The sequence below is a fragment of the Lissotriton helveticus genome, chromosome 5_1 (genome assembly GCF_964261635.1).
Source record: "Lissotriton helveticus chromosome 5_1, aLisHel1.1, whole genome shotgun sequence".
Classification (NCBI taxonomy): domain Eukaryota; kingdom Metazoa; phylum Chordata; class Amphibia; order Caudata; family Salamandridae; genus Lissotriton; species Lissotriton helveticus.
The window spans coordinates 110,484,632-110,505,023 of record NC_136065.1 but is presented as its reverse complement, the minus strand read 5'-3'; the positions used below and the strand labels follow the sequence as shown (position 1 = coordinate 110,505,023).

Below are 20,392 nucleotides of genomic sequence, written 5' to 3'. Positions count from 1 at the left end.
ATTTGCATGTTTTACATTGCAGAAAACACTATACAGTCACACATGAAATATTTAACAAAAAGGACCAAGGCAGCAGACAAGGTCAAGCACTACAGCTCATTTGGTTCTTAAATTACGGTGGTGCAATCTCTTCCCACACCCGCCGCCGGGGGATGTGTAGATTAATGAAATACAAAGAGCAAAAATGGAAGGTGCACTCAAATAAAGTCAATGGAGATAGTGATTTAAGTGTCTTCTTCTTTATTCAAAAAAAGTGTTCATGGAGTATAGGCACAGCCAACACGTTTCGTTCCTCTTGCCTTTTTAGGAACTTCGCCAGGGCTGTAAAAGTTACAAACATATATATATACATAAATATACATTTAACATAACATACAAAGACATGGGTGGTCACAGATTAACAGAGATGAGACTAACCCAAAAGGAGCAGTAACTGACAAAAATTAGAAACTGAAAATTATGGACAAACAACAGAAAATATCAAAAATACGTTTCTAAAATACAACAGTTGTGACTGGGTAGACTAGATTATTCTAAAAAACTGTTGCGGCCCATATTAAGATGCATCTTATTCACAAAAAATTCTTTATGCTTTGGAGAGGACTGATACATAATATTTACACAAAAACCTTCTTTTTAGGTGCTTTAGGAGACTGATATGTGCAATTGCAAGTTCAATATGTTAAACATTTTATAAACGAGCAAATTCCAGAGGACCGAGGATTGTTAACGTGATGTAGACCTAGACATAAGAGTAATATTCCCAGCTTTAAAACCTAAAGGGAAGATGGTGTAAGGTATGTATTTAGATTCCTTAGGGTGGAGAGTAAAACAATATATACCAGAGGCATAGGGCGAGAAGAGTAGTGACTCGTCATGCTGTGAAGATAAAGGTCTTAAGTGGATTCGGACAACTTACCGAGTTCTTAGTTAGATGTAAGCTGGACTCACAACAGTCATGTAAAGTTGAGTCGGAGGTGGTAATAATTCATAAGAAAAACGGAAGTATCCTGAAGTAGAACAAAACATTTTTTTTTTTTTTGGGGTGGTACGAGCGGGAACATGCATGGAGTAGTCGTGCCTCCCCCTGGACAGAACACATAGTGTTCTGGGGGAGGTACATAGACGACATCATAGTGCTAAGGTCAGGAACAGATGAGCAATTGAAAACCTTCCACTCTTACCTAAATGACAATAATTGTAACGTCAAACTTACCATGAAACAGGGAAAAGAAAGCATAGATTTTTTGGACATCCACTTTTACATCAAGGATGATACTGTCCAAAGCACTCTTTTCAGGAAAGAAACGGCCTGCAATGCAGTACTAAGAGCCGAGAGCGCTCATCCACAGTCCGTGATCAATAATATTCCCTATGGGGAGATGGTAAGGATACGGAGAAACTGTAGCCAGGAGGATACCTTTACCAAAAACATACAGGAAGCAAGCAATAGATTCATGAAGAGGGGATACAAAAAGAATATTGTACATACAGCGACCGAAAGAGCGAGCAAACTAATTAGAGATGACACTCTGTGTACTAAACAACAAGACTCCAAATCTGTTTCAAAACAAGACTGTCCAGTAAGATTTGTGACCCAGTATAACATCAACAGCAACAAAGTATACAACATTCTTAGAAAAAACTGGGCAACTCTCAAAGGTATCACAGGATTATCTAATGTAATTACTGACAAGCCACGAATAACCTATCGCAAAGGAAGATCCCTGCGGGACACCCTTTGCAAGAGTCATGTGACCAATGTTAAAAAAATGTGGTTTCCATCAAAACCTACTGGTTTCTTTAATTGCGGATCATGCAATATGTGCCCCTCAGGTCATAACAAAACCTACGAATTCACGGTCAACTCCTCTAAAATGTACAAGATCAATGAATTTATCAACTGCAATACGCCATACGTGGTATACGTATTGGGCTGCAATTGCAACATGATATATGTTGGTAGCACTGCTCGCCCACTTAAGACCAGGATTCAAGAACACCGCAGGGCTATAACCAACAAGGATACTCGATACCCAGTTAGCGCACATTACCATGACAAACATCCCAACGACTTAACCTTCTGGTTCCATGGGATTGACCATATCCCACAGGACAGTCGGGGGGAGATAGGGAACTAGCACTCCGACAAAGGGAAGCAAAATGGATTTGCCGTTTGAGGGCCGTCCAAATGGGGCACAACACTGATAGGGAATTTCATTATTTCTTGCACTGACCTTGGGAATTTCTGGTAATAATCCCTATAATGTATCCACAGTAAATTCACAAATTATGCCTACTGTTGATGTCCCCCCAGTGCGCCCTGACCAATGCACTTGTTCTCCATCCAGTCCTCATTGTCTTTATATATGCCCTCTGTGATATCCAATACAACCTTATGCTGGTGAGATGTCAGACCTAGACATGGTACAACTATTCAGCTATATACGAATAGCCTTGCTGTGCCCTGCTAACCATTGTTTTCACTGTATCGGTTATTGCGTAAAATTAATCCTACTTCCTAATTCACCTAAATTCATTATACTAATATTTCCCTTTTTTAAGAATTCATTCCTTTCCGTAGTTTACTGTAATTAATGTTCCTTTTTCGCTCAGTTTCCATCTTGATATTGAAATTACGCTGCCGAATTCCTACTAGCAATATAATATCAAGAACACGTACGTTCTACTTCCGGTCTCCCCCTATTCACTGTCAGCTATTAGCATTATACATATGCACTCGTAAATTTACCGCGTTGCAACCAAACCCTTTAAAAATGGCGCTCGCGTAGTAATAGAAGTCTCACAGTGCACCGTCACGTGATGGTGGCTATAGGGGTGGGCCTCACAAGGAGGAAGGGGGTGAGGCGGTCTTTCACTTCCGCATATAAGTAACATGGCGTCCCCCTCACCCTTCGCAAGACGCCGTCCGTGCTGCAACTTTGGACACGGGTACCCTATCATAGGTAAGAGAGTCAGACTTTCTGACGGGGGGACTATCTGTATCATGACAGCCTGATATCTGACCTGCTGCCCAACTTTGGGACCTCCGGGCGGTTGCCGAACACTTAGTGGTTTCTTTTTTTTCACTATAGGTGTTCCGTGGCTTGTGCCTTAAAATTTGGGTTCTCACGGAACCGGCAAAGCTTGAGTAAGCAGACCGACTCCTTTACCTTGGAGTTCGTTTTTCGTAGGATCTGTGGCCATACGCTCCGCGGGGCGGAAACTCGGTATGTGCGACATGCTTATTATATTTCTCTCCAACATTTATTGTTCGCTCATGGTTTTTCAATGTTAATTTGTTTTAATTTTTATAAAAAAACGTTTTCACCATGCTTGAAAATTCTCATGTTATTTAAGTGTATCTGACATATGCACCTCGATGAACAACCCCTTTCATTGGGGCAGCCATTAACTTAAATTGTGACAAAGTAACATTGTCGGTTTCATATTCATTTTTTCAAAAATAAATCCCTGCGACTCGGTCTCCTTAGGGTATTCTCTGCACGATGTCCTGCCCACTTATTCTGTTTTAACCTCTTTTAAAAAAAATATTTCTTTTACTATTATAGAATTACTGCTGCAAATGATATGAGTCTAACAATTTCAACAAACTTTCTGCCTCGGCATTGACTTTAGGTAAGGATGTAAACGTGGGACTATAATTATTTCACTTAAGATAATGTCTAGGTCCTATCCAGTATATAAATAGCACTCTCACTGGGGGTCAGGGAAGTGCATGAAACATAACTGCAAGGCAACGCAGTGACCCCATTTCTCCAACCAATTTTTGCATGAGGGGCTGCCCCGTCAAAGATAAAATCCACTCTGTTCTGTGCCCTGCCGTGCTTAGAAACCGGGAGTGTCTAGGGTTCTCCATTACTGAACTCAGATTTTCTGTCTTTTGCTATTTTTCCATACAGCTTCCAAACTTTCATCTAACACAGAACCCTGACCGGATTAATGTGTGATTTCCTACTGCGGGTCCTTTCCTTCTTTGATACTGAAGGTACAGTTGTTATTCTAATAATTAACTGGATCACCTTGGGAATTCTCTTTAAATGTAAAATCACCCCTATCTATATTTCAGACATGACACCATAGTCCCAAAGGGGTGATTCCACCCCTTCTATTGAATTTAAATTCGTCTCCCCTTATGCCCACAGCAACTAGCTATTTAGACTCTGCCTGTTTTTGTAACCCCCTTGAAAATAATTTCTTTTCCACCACCTATCTGCATTTACCTCTTTAAATAATATTAGATATAATAATCAAAATAAAACGATATAAAAAAAAAAGTTTTGTTCTACTTCAGGATACTTCCGTTTTTCTTATGAATTATTACCACCTCCGACTCAACTTTATATGACTGTTGTGAGTCCAGCTTACATCTAACTAAGAACTCGGTAAGTTGTCCGAATCCACTTAAGACCTTTATCTTCACAGCATGACGAATCACTACTCTTCTCGCCCTATGCCTCTGGTATATATTGTTTTACTCTCCACCCTAAGGAATTTAGGTTTTAAAGCTGGGAATATTACTCTTATGTCTAGGTCTACATCACGTTAACAATCCTCGGTCCTCTGGAATTTGCTCGTTTATAAAATGTTTAACATATTGAACTTGGAATTGCACATATCAGTCTCCTAAAGCACCTAAAAAGAAGGTTTTTGTGTAAATATTATGTATCAGTCCTCTCCAAAGCATAAAGAATTTTTTGTGAATAAGATGCATCTTAATATGGGCCGCAACAGTTTTTTAGAATAATCTAGTCTACCCAGTCACAACTGTTGTATTTTAGAAACTTATTTTTGATATCTTCTGTTGTTTGTCCACAATTTTCAGTTTCTAATTTTTGTCAGTTACTGCTCCTTTTGGGTTAGTCTCATCTCTGTTAATCTGTGACCACCCATGTCTTTGTATGTTATGTTAAATGTATATTTATGTATATATATGTTTGTAACTTTTACAGCCCTGACGAAGTTCCTAAAAAGGCAAGAGGAACGAAACGCGTTGGCTGTGCCTATACTCCATGAACAGTTTTTTTGAATAAAGAAGAAGACACTTAAATCACTATCTCCATTGACTTTATTTGAGTGCACCTTCCATTTTTGCTCTTTGTATTTCACACATGAAATATTTGTTAATGCCAAAGTTCCTAGGCGGAGCACAATTGGAGCACACATGCCAGAGCACTTTTTGAAGTTTGACCCCAGGCAGTGAAGAGAACTGCAAACTCTTTGGCCAAGAGGAACAGCCCTGCTTGTTACAAGGAACTTCTCAGTAAATATTTGATGAGATTCTAAACCTTACGATGTATGGACCTCATAACCTGTCAGGATCAGCCTGGCACATGAGGAAATAGACGGTGTCAGCTTGGGGTGCAGGAGGAGAGTACTGGAAAGACCTTTTTAAAGGTCATGTGGATAATATGTCTTGGGCAGTATCCAGGATAGTTTAAGAAAGATGTTTTACAATACATCATTCCATTGTGATTGACTTAGAGAGGTATTTCATCTTTCCCTTTCAACCTTCTCGACTGTAATGAGATGAGACCTGGAGGAAGAACATTTTAGAGGGTCAGGAGCCTGGTAAATAGACAGAGCCAATACAGTAACATGTTGGAACAAATCACCTGCCCCTCTGAGATCAGCTCCATCTGTGTCATTTTCAAGAAGGTCTCAAGAAACACCTTTTTAATATGACTTGTTGAGGATGTAGCGTAACATCCAGAGCTGCTGACTTTGGACCTGGGTAACCAGGTTTGTGTCTCGGTAATAGCTCAATATCCTGTGATTTTGGGCAGATCACTTAAAATCCCTGTAACTAAAAAAACTACAATTACAATCAAAATGAATGTGTCCTTGTGTAATGTTAATGATGCTCATGTAAAGTGATCCAATACCTTCGGGACAAGTTTGTAGTATGTATTAATTCTTCCTCTGACTCCTTCACTCACTAACTAACCCAATCACTGACTGATTGACTGTCTGATGTACTTGCTTACTCCCTCATTCGTTACTGACTGACTCACATACTCACTTGCTAAGTCACCAACCGACTGACTAACTGATTGACTGACTGGCTGACTAAACATTCAGGGCCTGATTCTCAAGGAGCCTGTACACTCATGGTGGAGGCCACACACTGGTGGGGGAGTCTCCACACTAGTAAAAGAATCTCCGCAGCGAGAATCCTCATTGCGGAGATTCCGTTCCAGGTGAGAAGACTTTCACTACGACTGCGGACCTCTACCATGAGTATGGAGGCTGTTTGTGAATCAGGCCCTCACTTGCTACCTCACTAACTCACTAAAACACTTGTTCACTCACTCACTCACTCACTCCCTCACTAACATCTTGCTCTGTTCTACATAAAGATTACTTGGAAATGTAGATGTCTACAGAACTTCACACATATGGAAGAATTCAATAAAATGTTGTTGAAATATAAAGTTTATTTGCTGTCCTCTACATCAACGTTAGAAAGCCATGACATAGTCTGCAAATTAATGATATTTAGAAAAATATGTTTAAACACATCTGCCAGAGTTAAAATAATCTTTTTAAAAGCTATGTTACATTGTTTTAAGTAAAACATGCTCTTATTACATGCAGTGGCGGCTGGTACAGAACGGGGGTGGTGGTGAAAAAATATATGTAACACATACCTCTGCCTGGGCACCGTCTCTCCTCCATTTTCTCTTCTCCACTTCTCTTCCTGACTCCTGAAAGCAGGGACCACACAGGCTCCCATAAGCTAATCTCCGGCATGACAGCAGCATTGTGGTTGGTCTGAGAAGCCTCGCCTGGCATTCCGAAAGGGAATGTGAGCCTGTGCATGTTCTCCACTCAGGCTGTGCAATACAGACAGGTGAAGAACATGCTAAGTGCGCATGACTGTTTTGTAAATGTAAATGTAGGTATACTTATATAGCACAACCTGTCACCACAAGGGCATCCTGGCGCTTGCCTAGGGAACCCGTCCTGGTATTCCCCTGTGAGAAGCCCCGACAGGGTGTCCACAGGGTGAAAGTCAGGCATCCCGCCGCGAGGGGCCGTTGTGGAGATTAAGCAACCTATTGCCCAGAGTCGCAGAGTGTGAACCCGTGAGTCGAGGAGGCACCGGGACGAGAATTATCGAGTCCGTGGAATTTTTAGCCCAAGACCCGCCGGGGCGGGGAATTGAACCCTGGTCCAGGACTGATCTCAGATTCCGGGTCTGCCGCCTCTAACCCCTGAGCCACACTTCTCCACGCCCAAGACGGCCGGCCAAAACATTAAGAGCAAGTAGGTGCACATATTTCCTCCTCCCCCTGCTCTGACAGCCCAGCCCCGCCCTAACCTGGTTCAAACTGAAAAATAAATTAATCACATTGCGTTATTATCATTGTTCTATTTTTCCTTTTTTGCACTGCAGAAAAGAAGTGTGGCGACACTCCTCCGCCTTAGCAGAGTTACCACCGCTGATTACATGGCTAGTTGTCATTTTGCTATGATTTTAGGCAACAGCCGTCATTTAAATTAAAATGGGTACCTACAACACACGGGAACGCTCACATTGTTTTCCTCTAATGTGATGCTCTTTTTCCTGTGTCTGGTTTGTTGATTCCATTAGCTTTGTCGTCGCACAGTAATCCATTCACCCTTGAGCTGCATACAGCAGCGCCCTTCGGTGTATACCTTGATGTTATTTATGTCTATTGTGATGCATAAAACCCTCGAGTCAAGACAAACAAGCAATCATCCACTGTGATGTGCTTTTCTTAAGCAGTGCAAATCTTTAGTTCAACCTTTTGAACACAAATCTCTTTGTGTCATACACTGTGCAATGGTGATGCATTGAAGAAAGACATAAACATGTTAGAAAACGTTCTGGGTTCAACAAATGCCGAGGTGTTTATTTTCCAAGCCTCTTTTTTATGTTCTCTTCATTTTCTAATATTACGCAATAATATACAATGGTAAGTCTCATTATAAAAGACCTTGAACGTAAGGTAAAATTAAGCTACAGTACATCTTTACATTACAACATCCAATAAACAGTCAGCTCCCCAGCATGCACAGCAAACAACTTCAGAATCATAGTAAGCAATAATCTAAATTGTAAAATAGTATTCGGTTTCTATAAACAAGGCTACAAATATGTTTTTTGCAGCTGTTTTGTGTTCATATCAACAGTAAATTCACACTTGCAAGGCCAACATTTTAAATGTTAAATTGCAGTTTGATTGTAAAATACTGTATTGTACATTTTCTATGATCAACACCTATACAAAAGAAGAGAAATTGACTAGTAAACTTCTCAAAGCCTACTGGTGGTTCCAATTTTAGACAACATGTTGAAGCATCATTTTCCATGCGCCATGTCCTATGATACTAAATGCTTTATAGAACAATGGTAAAGTCTCTGGGTCCAATTCACAGAACTAACTTAAGACAAAATCCTAAACTTACTACCATTTTGGTATTCACAGGAGGCACTTACTCATTTTGGTATTCACAGAAGGCACTTACTCATCTTGGTATTCACAGAAGGCACTTATTCATCAATGAGTAAGTGCCTTCTGTGAATACCAAAATGAGTAAGTGCCTTCTGTGAATACCTAAATGAGTAAAAGGTAGTAAGTTTAGGATTTTGTCTTAAGTTAGTTCTGTGAATCGGGCCCTCTTTGACCTAGGCATGCAAAATTGGTATTTATGTTTTGTACGGAGATTATTTTTTTTACAATTTATCATGGCGTTTAAATCCTATGGTCAATAAAAGACTGCAACAATACATGCTCTTTAATGAATATAGTAGTTAAGCATTACTCTGGTAGCTTTCACAGCAAAAAGACCTGTGCAGATATTTCCTTGAAATAAAAGTTTAACAGAAGTTTGACCATGCTAATTTTAATACCAATGACTTTTGAGTTTCATTTATTTTGAGCACAAGCTGACATGAATGTCAAATTCTAACGGGTCGCGCAGTGGTTGTTGCCATCTAAGGGTGGTGGGGGGGGGGGGGGGCGGTCGCACACACATATTAATATTAAAAATTAAATCAATGTCCTCTGCTCTGGACCTCTTATGAGGATCTGGATGCTGCTGTCCTGGCACCAATCCTGGTGCTGCTCTCAGGCTGTGAGAGCAGCACCTTGATTGGAGGGAGCAGCCTCACTCAGTGCTCCCCAGCGCCCTAGAGGCCTGCACTTACTCTAACCCAGTTATCTTAAGAAAGCTGCGTAGAGGTTTCAAATTGTGCATGTCTGGCTGGCCGTAACAAGACGGGCGGCCAAAGGGACATGCACATTTTGAAAAGTTCACAAACAGCCCACCCTCATCCCTGCTGCTGTCATTCAGCAACGGCCCCGCTCCCATCCTGACGCTCAGTTCAGGACGGGAGGATGAAAAATAAAATGGTAATGAATTACCATTTTACTTTTCATCTTTGGGAGTAATTTAAATGGGGCGACGCTTCTCTGCTCCAACGGAGGAGCTGTCACTGGTGTCACGTTGAACAAGACTTTATCACCAACAGCCAAAAGGAGACACTTTAAAAAATATTCAACAATCACAAGCATGTTTTGCTCTCTTTGGACCTTTTTTGAACTGTTTTCAGACCATACGGTACTCTCGGACAAATGGTGAAATGAGGCATTTTCCCAAGTGTTTTAACAAACTTTGTCATCACTTTTGTATTTCGAAAATATGAGGAAATTGGGATATTGAGTTGGGAGAACACTCCAATCTTAACACAGCTAACTTTCTTTGTTGCAGTATGTGTTTTAATATACCACTAGTCTCTACAATTATTAGCCACCTTTGTGCTTCGTATGAGCTTCAAAGAAACTTAATTTTCAGAATGCATTACATTCAGTGAGGGATTAGTTTAGTAACATTTCCATGTTCTTTCTTCCTTCCTAGATCGTAAGAGGCCCAATGACAATTGTCCACACGGTTAACAGGGTAGCTTCAAATCTTGATCAACTTTTAACACCCGAGAGGAATAAGGTAGCTATTCAACATAAAAACATTGGTAAGTATTAAATAATCTTATGATCATAGCTATATTAGGAAGTGCAAAGGATACATTCAGTGTAGAATGCAGCAACAACCAATAAACATGGTCAATTTCTAGAGCACTAAATACTCAGAGGCCGATTATGTGTTTGGCGGTCTCACCGCCGTACAACTGCCACACCAGTCCCAAGAAGACTGCTGAGCTGGAGGTCTTCTGCCTGCCATATTTCAACTTTACCACGGCGTTGGCGGTGTGTTGGGATGCTGGCGGAGTCATTGTAGCTGCACGCTTCAGCTCTGTAAGTGAGCCGGGAGCCAATGGCAGCCATATTGCGGTGCCCCCAGACAGTCGGGCTTGCATTCTGTTGTGCAAGTGAAACATTGTGAGCACCTGACTTGAAGGCATTGGAGGCATGCGCACCAGCTACATTACACATGGTCACATTCACCCTCTAGCCCTTACTTTGGCTTATTACCTGCCTTTCCGCTGACTCTCGCATGTCGTTGTCCCCACCAGGACAGGTGGGTGGAAAGGCAGGTCGTAATTGGGCTGGCAGTGAGCTGCATGGGATCACCTCCATGGGCCGCCCCTGCCTGTTCGTCCGCGAAATGTCGGCGGTAGTAATGGTCCTGTGGCAGTCTTACCAAACGGTTCGTAATCAGGTGGTCCGACTACCGAAAACGCAACAGCGGTACACATCCCGCCGAACTCCTAATCAGCCCCTTAGTTCCAATGTGTGTTTCACAGTTAAGCTAAATCTTTTTGACATGATCTGTGAAGTTTTGCTCTTGAACAGACCTGGAGAGGCACAGCCTTTTCCAACAATTCTAGAATTAAATTAAATGTGTTTGATGATTAGCATCTCCAAACCTACTAGAAACATGTTAATTTGCGATATCAGTTATTACAAACAAGCAACTCATTTTGGGCATGTTGGGGATTGTGTAACTGGTTTCCTTGTGGTCTTGATGTGAGGAATAAAATTGTTAGAGAAGACAGAGGTGCTCCTCATTGGCTGGCTGACTATGAAATTACAGAAAGCCTTTTCTGGCACGTCTCCATTAATTTAGCAGGACATTTATAAATATTTTGTTAATGCATAATTAAATAAAATATGTGCATAAACATCCCTCAGAAAAAATAAAGGTTAAAGCAACTATTGGAAATATTATTAAACTCCCAAAGGTCTGAATAGTACTCTTATACAAATTCTTATATTTCAATACACAGAAGTTAAACTGTTCTAAGTTGGCATTTGCTGAAATTGCTTACTTGTGTTGGTGGCTAGATTTTAATTGATTTGTGTCCTCATCCTAGTGTGAAACAAGTTTCTAGAAGTTCTTTTGTCATGTGTGGTTCATATTTTTAGTTAAAGGTCACAATACCTGTGATGTTTTTGCATATTAAAATCCTTTCAAAAACGATCTGATTGTTTTTTAGAGATTGAGGCCAGACATGTAGACGTGGCTGAAGAGTCCAATAAAGACGTGTACACAGTTCAAAGCAAGCACAGCCCAAGATCAGACCAAATTGAAATTCCCTTCAACGAAGTGAAACGACTGGCAGAAGAACATGGTACATAAAGACTTCATGCTTTACCATAAAATATATGTTCTTTAAGTAACAATACAACTCATATGTTTTTAAGGAGCAGCTAAGTCTCCAGACTACAATTTCACCTAAGTAATCCAGTGAACCAAGCAGACAACCAGGAACAGCTGATAAAGAATTCTACCTTTGAGATAATGAAACAAATCCTTTTGTTGGTTTAGGATTCTTTGTCTGCTGGTCCTCAATGTTAATTACTCTACCATGCCCCCTTACATGTTTAAATACAGTTCTGAAGTGCTGCTTCTCTTCCTGTATGGGAAACCTGTTATTGTATTCCCTGCAGACAGCTATTTTATATAATAACTATCTGGTGCCTCTTGGCTTTCTTCTAGTTCATAAAATCCCCAAAATGGCTGTGGGGAGTAATGAGTTCCAAAATAAACGTCAGCCTTTAAATAAACTTTGTTCAGCACAAGTCAGATGCATTCAGTTATTGGGGAGTTAAGTCCCTATTTGAAATATTAAATATGGTAAACCACATACAACCCACTTCCTCTCTCTACCTAGAGTTGATTGTTTCATTTACATTTGCACAGCTCCAACACACACTAGTCGGAACCATAAGGGGATGAAGGTGAAGTGGATGAAGAAAAGGAAAGTGAAAGTGGTTTAATAAACTTCTTAAAGATGGGGTGGGCGGAATTTGCGTAGTTGTGCAACGCAAGGCTTCGCGAAATGGTAAAAAATCTCTGCGAGCCCGCAGAGTGCCGCAAACACGCGGAATTACTTGTTCCGCCCGTTTACGATGCTTTTTTCCTGTTCATGAACGCTGTTTGCGTGCTTTGGGGGAAATATCTGGCAAACACGCATTTTGAAAGTGTGAACAAGCAAAGGATTCCGCAAAGCTGCGGATCTTGGAATTTTTGGCAATTCTGCGTTCTCCGCAGAACGTGAAATTACCCAAATTCCCGAGTGGAACGGAATTTACCGCCAAGGCCTAGTCTTAAGGAGCAAGCAGGTTTACATTTAGAGAGGCATGAATGAGCCTGGAAAACTCTGGTATTGGAAGGCTGGAGACAAACCCAGCAGCATGTCCTCCCCTCTTGGTACTTTCTTAGTGATCCAGTTCCTGATTTATCGGACTTCTACACTAACAGTGATCATTTATTTGTGCACCATTTCTTTCAATTGATACTTATTCATTGACTCATTGCCTGCATTGATTTATCATGCTCCGTGTTTGTCTATAGTATGATACTCTAACGAAAGAGGTAGCACAAGAAATAACTATAGAAACAAGCAAAGTGGTAAAATGGCAGTGGATCACTGACAATGTATTCTCATTGTGTGGGGGCAGTTACATTTCTCATATTTGATGGCTGAAAACCTGCTAACAGAGACTGCCAAGGAAGGCACTTCAGCCGGAGTGTTTCTTTACCAATGGTTTATGCAGTGGCAGATTCCGCCACTTTGGCAGATTAATCTTGGATTCACTGGTAGCTAAGTCTAAGGTAGATTAATTCTGCTCTGAACTATGGCAGGAGGGGAAACATCCTTTACGACGCAACTTTTACCACGCAGTGCCTTTACAATGCAGGTTTTTCAACGCAAGTCATTACAACGAATTGCGCTGGGGGCGCTCTAGGATAGGTAATAGTTTAATTTACTATCCAACACCTTCCCTACTATCCACGGGGACTGGAGTTGGAATAGTAAATTAAACTATTCACTATCCAGCACCCCCCAAAGCAAGTCGTTGTAACGACTTGCGTTGAAAAACCTGCGTTGTAAAAGCATGGGTGGTAAAAGCATGCATTGTAACAACGTACATCCTGGCAGGAGAGGTAATTGGTAAAATGATGGGTAGAAAATCTAAAATCTACAGTTTGAGCTTGATATTATGCCAAGGATTATTTCCAAAACGTAGTTCTTATGGAGGTCATCAGAAGGGATGGGGCATCTTTCTTTGTGCATGGGGGCTTGTCTCGTTTACCCATTGCTTGTGGTCACGATGGCCTTAAATTTGACATTCTAAACGTGATTTCTACTACTTTATTTAGGGCCTAGAAAAGTCACAGTTATCAACACCTGGTATGACTACGGATCCTTTCAGCACTTCATTGGAACTGCCAACAGCAACACCATTAACCAGGACTCTTCAGTATCAGATGGAGGTCAGAAGTGAGTAAAAGAATTGTGAGCAGGTGTTATTTGTGTTGATCCAAGAAACATTGCTTGCAATACGGTGCACCTCTTCTCAAGTTCCTGGATCTGTGTCTTCTGGTGTCAGTTCGATGCTAAGATCAAAGGATGTATAATTTGCTTACATGGCACAGGAGGGCTTGCAGAGGGCTTGCAGTCCTATAATGGGAGAGATGCATTTTCACCATGTGGACTATATGTGTACTACATTGGGTGGAGTTCTGTGAAAGTACTTTTACACTCTGCAACAATTCCAAAAGCCAGGTGTAATAGTAGGCCTGGAAAGCCACACCAGGTGCAGGTTTTCAGAGGTACGATAGGCCCTGCCCTGTGAAAGGGCCTCATTTAAAAAAACTGTTGCATTACTGCGACAAAACGGTGATGCAACAGTGTACACTACGCCCTCCTTGTGACACACTGGATGCGCTATATGTATTGTACGGTGCTCCATGTCGCAAGGAATGACCGATACGCCAGGAATCCTGACGCATCTGTTGATGCAAACGTCATGCATTGCTTGGGTTGTGTCGCAAGAATGACGAAACTTCAGCAATGCATGACGCAGGCCTATACACAGAACACTGCATCACCCTTGCACCTGCTATGAGGCAGGTTTTGATGCAGTGGAGTCCTAGAAGAGGCACAGAAAAATATGATAGATTTCACTGCGCCACTCCTACGAGGCTTTGTTGCGTGGGAATGCCCATCCTGCATACATTATACCTGACGCAGGGCTTTACAATGTGACACATTTGCCTAGATGCGACACGTTGCAAATATGGTGCAAGGTGGCGCATTATTTAAGCCTCAAGTATGTCCAGAAAATGATGCACCGGCGGCGTAAAACTGTTGAAAGGGGCTCATAAATAATCTCCAAAGTTTTTAGGCTGCCTATTCTCTCTACAAGTAGTTACATTTAGTGTACAATTCTGCAGAGTGGGAAGCCCAGCCAAATATGCAAAATTTTCGGTTTTATCTTTTTTTCTCTGCAGGGAAAACATTGTTTTGTGGAGAAATCCCTCCCCTTAACCGCCCTGCCAAATCAGGGGGGTGACCGTTCCCTTCGCCATCGTGAAATGGGAGCTTCTTCAGACTTTTGCTGGAGTAATTGTGCGACCATTTCCAAGACAGAAAAAGGTCAAGTGTCAGTTTGGGAATGTCCACAAATGCATGATTTTGTGCATGTTTCGAAACTCTCAAGGTTAGCTACATGTTGTTTCCCCCACTTCTCACTCCTTCCATGGGATTTACTACTGTGGATTTCTCTGCACTTACCTAATAGGTAAAAGTATTAAAACTTGCTAGGATTCCTATTGTAATTCCTGGCTGGCATAAATGTAAACCTTTTTCGCCCGTTTTCGGACATTTATGGCCAAAAATGGCTTTGTTAATTGGGCTCATGGACTGTACATATAAGTCAGTTTGTGCAGTTGTTTGGCCAATAGAAGTTACCACCAGGGCAGTTTTTGAGTTTATCTTGGGACGGTTCTGGAGATTAAAATAGCCTGAGGGTACGTGTAGGAAATGGCCATCTTTTCATGCAATTTCTTGCCAACTTTTGCCATATTTGTTTTGTTGTCTTTCAGAACAATGGTTAACCCGGACTCGTTTGGGATAACAGCATAATTTATTAGTGAAAACGCTGAGTATAATAATTGTGTACACATGTAAACCACCAATGCAGATATGTCAATCAAATATTTTGAATGTTTAGCAAATGTAAACATATTAATAACTACATGGTAAATTCTTTTTGCTTTGCTGTGGAGAAAAAGTGTGTAGTGCGCACAATGAAGAAACAAACCACAGAGAAAGAGAAGTGATTGTGTGGTGAAGGAAGTGTTTGCTAACAATAAAGCAAACGACTGACAATGTCGTTCATCATGATTAGAATAATCCTTACAAACAGACCATCACGTCTGGTGACTCCTGGGTCACCAGCATTGACACACGAGTAAGTGGACCATGGAAAGAAACATGTGCCCGCCCGTACATCCTGCAGTGTCCTCTTTACCTTGCTGTGAGACCTCAGTATTTCAAAAGAGGTCAACATGACAGAGCCCTGCAACAAACTGTTTTCTTTTTTCTTTTAGAAAACAAAACCCCAAAGCAAGAATTTATTTTTGAAAATTAGGAGGAAAATGCTCCTCTCGCTATAAGCGAGTCCTCTCCCAAGGCTAGGGAGCAGTTAGCTGTGTTTACAGCCCCTTTCCACCAGGGTTTTTCTGGCTGTGACAGGCACTGACAACAGACCTCAAATTCAGCCCATCTAAATTAGGTGGGTGGAATTGGAGGTCGGCCTCCGACGGCCCTTGCTCCACAGGGCTATCAGAGGGGTTTAATCACGGTGGAGATGGAAATGCCTACGTAGTGATCAAACTTATAGTCTGCTCAAATTGCAATTGGGCAGGTAAACCATTATGCAGGCGGACAGTGAACACCATCGCCGTTGCAATGGAGCTCCCTGTCTGCCAACATGTAAATCAGGCCCTGGTCACAAAAAAGAAAAACACACCAGAGAATGAAGATAAATCTGTACAGATTAACAAAACCACAAGAAAAATGAGTACATTTTATTAACTTCAAGCCCATTGTCCATTATCCTTTAATCTCATATGACCTTTCTGTACCTTTCCAATGTAAACTCCAGGCTATCAGCAACAAACAAAATGAAAAACGAAAAAGAGACAAAAAAAGTGGTGCCTGCCAACCCAACCATTTTGCACTAAACTTACTTGATTTGCCAAAAAGTTAAATTCCAGTGATGTTTGCTCTTCAAAATCGAAATCCAATATAATGTAGGGCTGGGCCAAGCTCAGGGAGGAGTCTCCAGGACAGGAAGAGGAGGTTGATAAAGATGTGTGGATGCCTCACTTTCTAAGGCATTTCCTATTTGTAAAACAAAGCAAAAGCTGCAGTTTGTGCTCAAAATTTACTGGAACTGTCTACTGGACTAAAAATGTTAATGCAAAATGACTTTTAGAGTAGTTTCATTGGTACCCACGTTTAAGAACTCACGCTTGTATTTCGGTCAATCAGGTTGTTGCCACAGATGGATGGCATTAAACTGGGCTCCCATGGCAGCTTTTGTCCCTGATTAGACACCTTGATTACCTGAAATGTCAAAATGGCAGAATCTTGGGCATGCATAATCTGGCAAAGCAAAATTCCAGGGATTATTCGATATTTTTCCAGTGTGATGGAAACTGCACTTGGGCCTAGTCAAATGAAAGGTTAAAAACTCTACTCCACAGATGTGGCAGGACAATGGCTGCCTTTCCACAGCTCTCCCTGTGAGGGAACAGACCACTGGTGGTTACAGGAGGGGTGGAAATTGCTGAATGGTGAGAACTAATCTGTGTATGAGAACCTTCTGTCCCTGTGACATTAGTCCGTTTCGAAATGGACAACTGGGAATTGGTCACACCATTAAACACAAAGCATGAATGTGTGTTATTTTCTGATTCAGAAGCTTAAGCTTCTCTAGGAGAATAAAGATTTTTACAACTTTCCTGGATTGTGGCCTGCAAGTGTATTTCTGCAAACGAAATTATGAAACATACTTTGCCGGCTATTAGGGTTAATGTTTATGTGTTGGGTATATTTTTTGCAAACACCTCGAATGCACTTCATGCCTGTGTCAGACTGTGCTAAAACAATGCTTTGTGCTACGTTTGTGATGTAAAGAACGGTGATGGATTAAACCCAGGCTAAAGAACGGTGATGGATTAAACCCATGCTAAAGAACGGTGATGGATTAAACCCATGCTAAAGAACGGTGATGGATCTTTTGACTGGGTGTGAGTGTTTGATTGATTCAGATGCTCCGTCCATCACCACCCCCTTTTGTACCGCTTTTGGCCACCATAAGTGTGGCAGGGTATGCTCAGACGTGAGTCCCTTGCTCACTTTGCCACTGGATTCAAGCAAGCCTGGCTGAAGACGGCTGGAATGCCAGTAACCGGTCCTCGGAAGCTTGTTTCCGGTCCAGGGAAGACATGGCTTGGCAGTTCGGGCTGGACTGTTCCCAGGAGGCACAGGGTCAGACTGATTTGCATATAGCCATGTCTGAACTAGGGTGGCAGAGTGGGCTAAAGAACGGTGATGGATTAAACCCAGATCTTTTGACTGGGTGTGAGTGCTTGATTGATTCAGATGCTCCGTCCATCACCACCCCCTTTTGTACCGCTTTTGGCATCCATAAGTGTGGCAGGGTATGCTCAGACATGAGTCCCTTGCTCACTTTGCCACTGGATTCAAGCAAGCCGGGCTGAAGACGGCTGGAATGCCAGAAACCGGTCCTCGGAAGCTTGTTTCCGGTCCAGGGAAGACATGGCTTGGCAGTTCGGGCTGGACTGTTCCCAGGAGGCACAGGGTCAGAGTGATTTGCATATAGCAATGTCTGAACTAGGGTGGCAGAGTGGGCTAAAGAACGGTGATGGATTAAACCCAGATCTTTTGACTGGGTGTGAGTGTTTGATTGATTCAGATGCTCCGTCCATCACCACGCCCTTTTGTACCGCTTTTGGCCGCCATAAGTGTGGCAGGGTATGCTCAGACGTGAGTCCCTTGCTCACTTTGCCACTGGATTCAAGCAAGCCGGGCTGAAGATGGCTGGAATGCCAGAAACCGGTCCTTGGAAGCTCGTTTCCGGTCCAGGGAAGACATGGCTTGGCAGTTCGGGCTGGACTGTTCCCAGGAGGCACAGGGTCAGACTGATTTGCATATAGCCATGTCTGAACTAGGGTGGCAGAGTGGGCTAAAGAACGGTGATGGATTAAACCCAGATCTTTTGACTGGGTGTGAGTGTTTGATTGATTCAGATGCTCCGTCCATCACCACCCCCTTTTGTACCACGTTTGTGATGTAGGCATCACTGCAATTAATACTGCAGCACAACTACATCAGTTTATATAGCACAAAAGTGTGGGGCCAGGCTTACGAGTGGACTGGTGTTTTCCTACTTCCTGTGTAAACCTTGTTTGTGCAGGTGTCAGAATTACAAGTTGGCTGCCATTTACTACATCCAGTAATTGCCGGGTATGCTCAATATCTCGCCCTTAGTTTAATTTCAGCAGGTTAAACTTGCCAGAATTACACACGGAAAAAGTGTATGATATATACCTTACCACGCACATTTTTGGTGCAGTAAGGACCGAAATCCACATCATTTAGGCGTGTGGGAAGTTCGTGTAATTTTTTTTGCTTAATACCATGAAATTATGGCAAAAATGATATAATGCTACGTGTAATTATGCGCCTTGCAAGCCTGTCATTTCACTCTATATTTTACTGCAAAACGCATGGTTGCATCACTTTTGGTACAAGGATGTATTTAAGCAAGAGCACCATGAGTAACAGCCTCTTGTGTTTTGTTGTTTCTGTGCGCTTTTACTGCAAATGACAGCAAATTGCACCATTCGCAGTAAATTGTTACAGCGAATGGTGCGTAATTATGTGAAGTGGTGCAGGGGCATAATGGTGTCATTTTTAAAAGTTTTGCATAAGAAGTGTGTCATGAAAATTCCTTAAATTACGCAAATTATGGCCTAATGTTATTCCACAGAAACTAGTAATAGGTGCTACTTATTGCACTCGATAAATAACAGCCCGGGATGTCAATATTTATCAGGAAGGATAAAAATCACTTAATTCCCACAAACTCAGAATCAAGGCGTTAAAGTGTGTGCTAAAATGCTTACCGCAAATTTAACATGACTATGTCACAGCTGTCACCGGCTCCAGGTGAGGCCCATGAGCAAGGTGCCACTTTGTGTTTTGCTATATTTATTAAACATTTATTAGAGCTACTTCCACTGGGTAACGTGATGCTGCTCAGATGTGGGATGAAAACAATTATCCTTAAATTCTTGCAGGATGTCTTCTATTTGCTAGATAGAAATAGGTGTAAAGTGAACACCAGAGGGCGATATATACTAATGCATCACAAGGTTATGACTTTTTCCGAACTCCAGAGTGCGAGGGTTTGCTTCACTTTAGCAACTTGATAAAGCAGTGACCTCCTTATAATATACGGAGCGCTTTACAGAGAACATTTTTATTGTAACAGGGGCAGATCAGACATGAGGCGCGACAACCCACCCTGCAGGGCATAAAGTGGGATGAAAAAACTGGGGTCTCTAAAAGGGCGTGGTCGATGTAATTAAGGGCATGGCTTAAAACCACCGAAGCTAAAAGTATGTGCTTGGCAAAGTGTGCCGCATGCCTGGTATTTTGCTGCTTCTATAATTAAATCTTTTGATATAATACAACAAGTAGCATTATACTTACAAGCTAGGATTATTGGCTTTGCCAATGGCTGTTAGTTGCATAAGATAAATAAGCAGCAACTATTGCTTCGTTGTATATAACATTGAAAATGCTTCAGTTCTCACATGATGAGCCTGTGAAAGAACTGTTAACTGATGACCCTTGGCTAATGAATTGTATTTTAAGGCTTTTTTATAACAGTTTTATGCACTTTTATGGTATTTTGTAAATGCCGAATAAAGAAATATTTGAATTGATTTCATTTGAAAGAACTATAATGAGGCCCTTTGAGGTTACCTAGAAGCAGTGATGGGTGGTACTGCTGCAGAGTTATGTTTTTTTTTTCGCCCTGAGGGTGAGAGC

General features: G+C 41.7%; 1 protein-coding gene across 1 annotated transcript in view; it reads left to right on the top strand.

The window, feature by feature from the left end:
• ADGRD2 (adhesion G protein-coupled receptor D2) overlaps window positions 1-20,392 on the top strand; it is a 387,169-nt gene that overhangs the window by 61,412 nt on the left and 305,365 nt on the right. Inside the window, exons 7-9 of the mRNA XM_078640338.1 lie at window positions 9,910-10,021; window positions 11,447-11,581; window positions 13,618-13,738. Of these exons, the coding sequence (XP_078496464.1) occupies window positions 9,910-10,021; window positions 11,447-11,581; window positions 13,618-13,738 (368 nt within the window). The remainder of the gene's footprint in view (window positions 1-9,909; window positions 10,022-11,446; window positions 11,582-13,617; window positions 13,739-20,392) is intronic.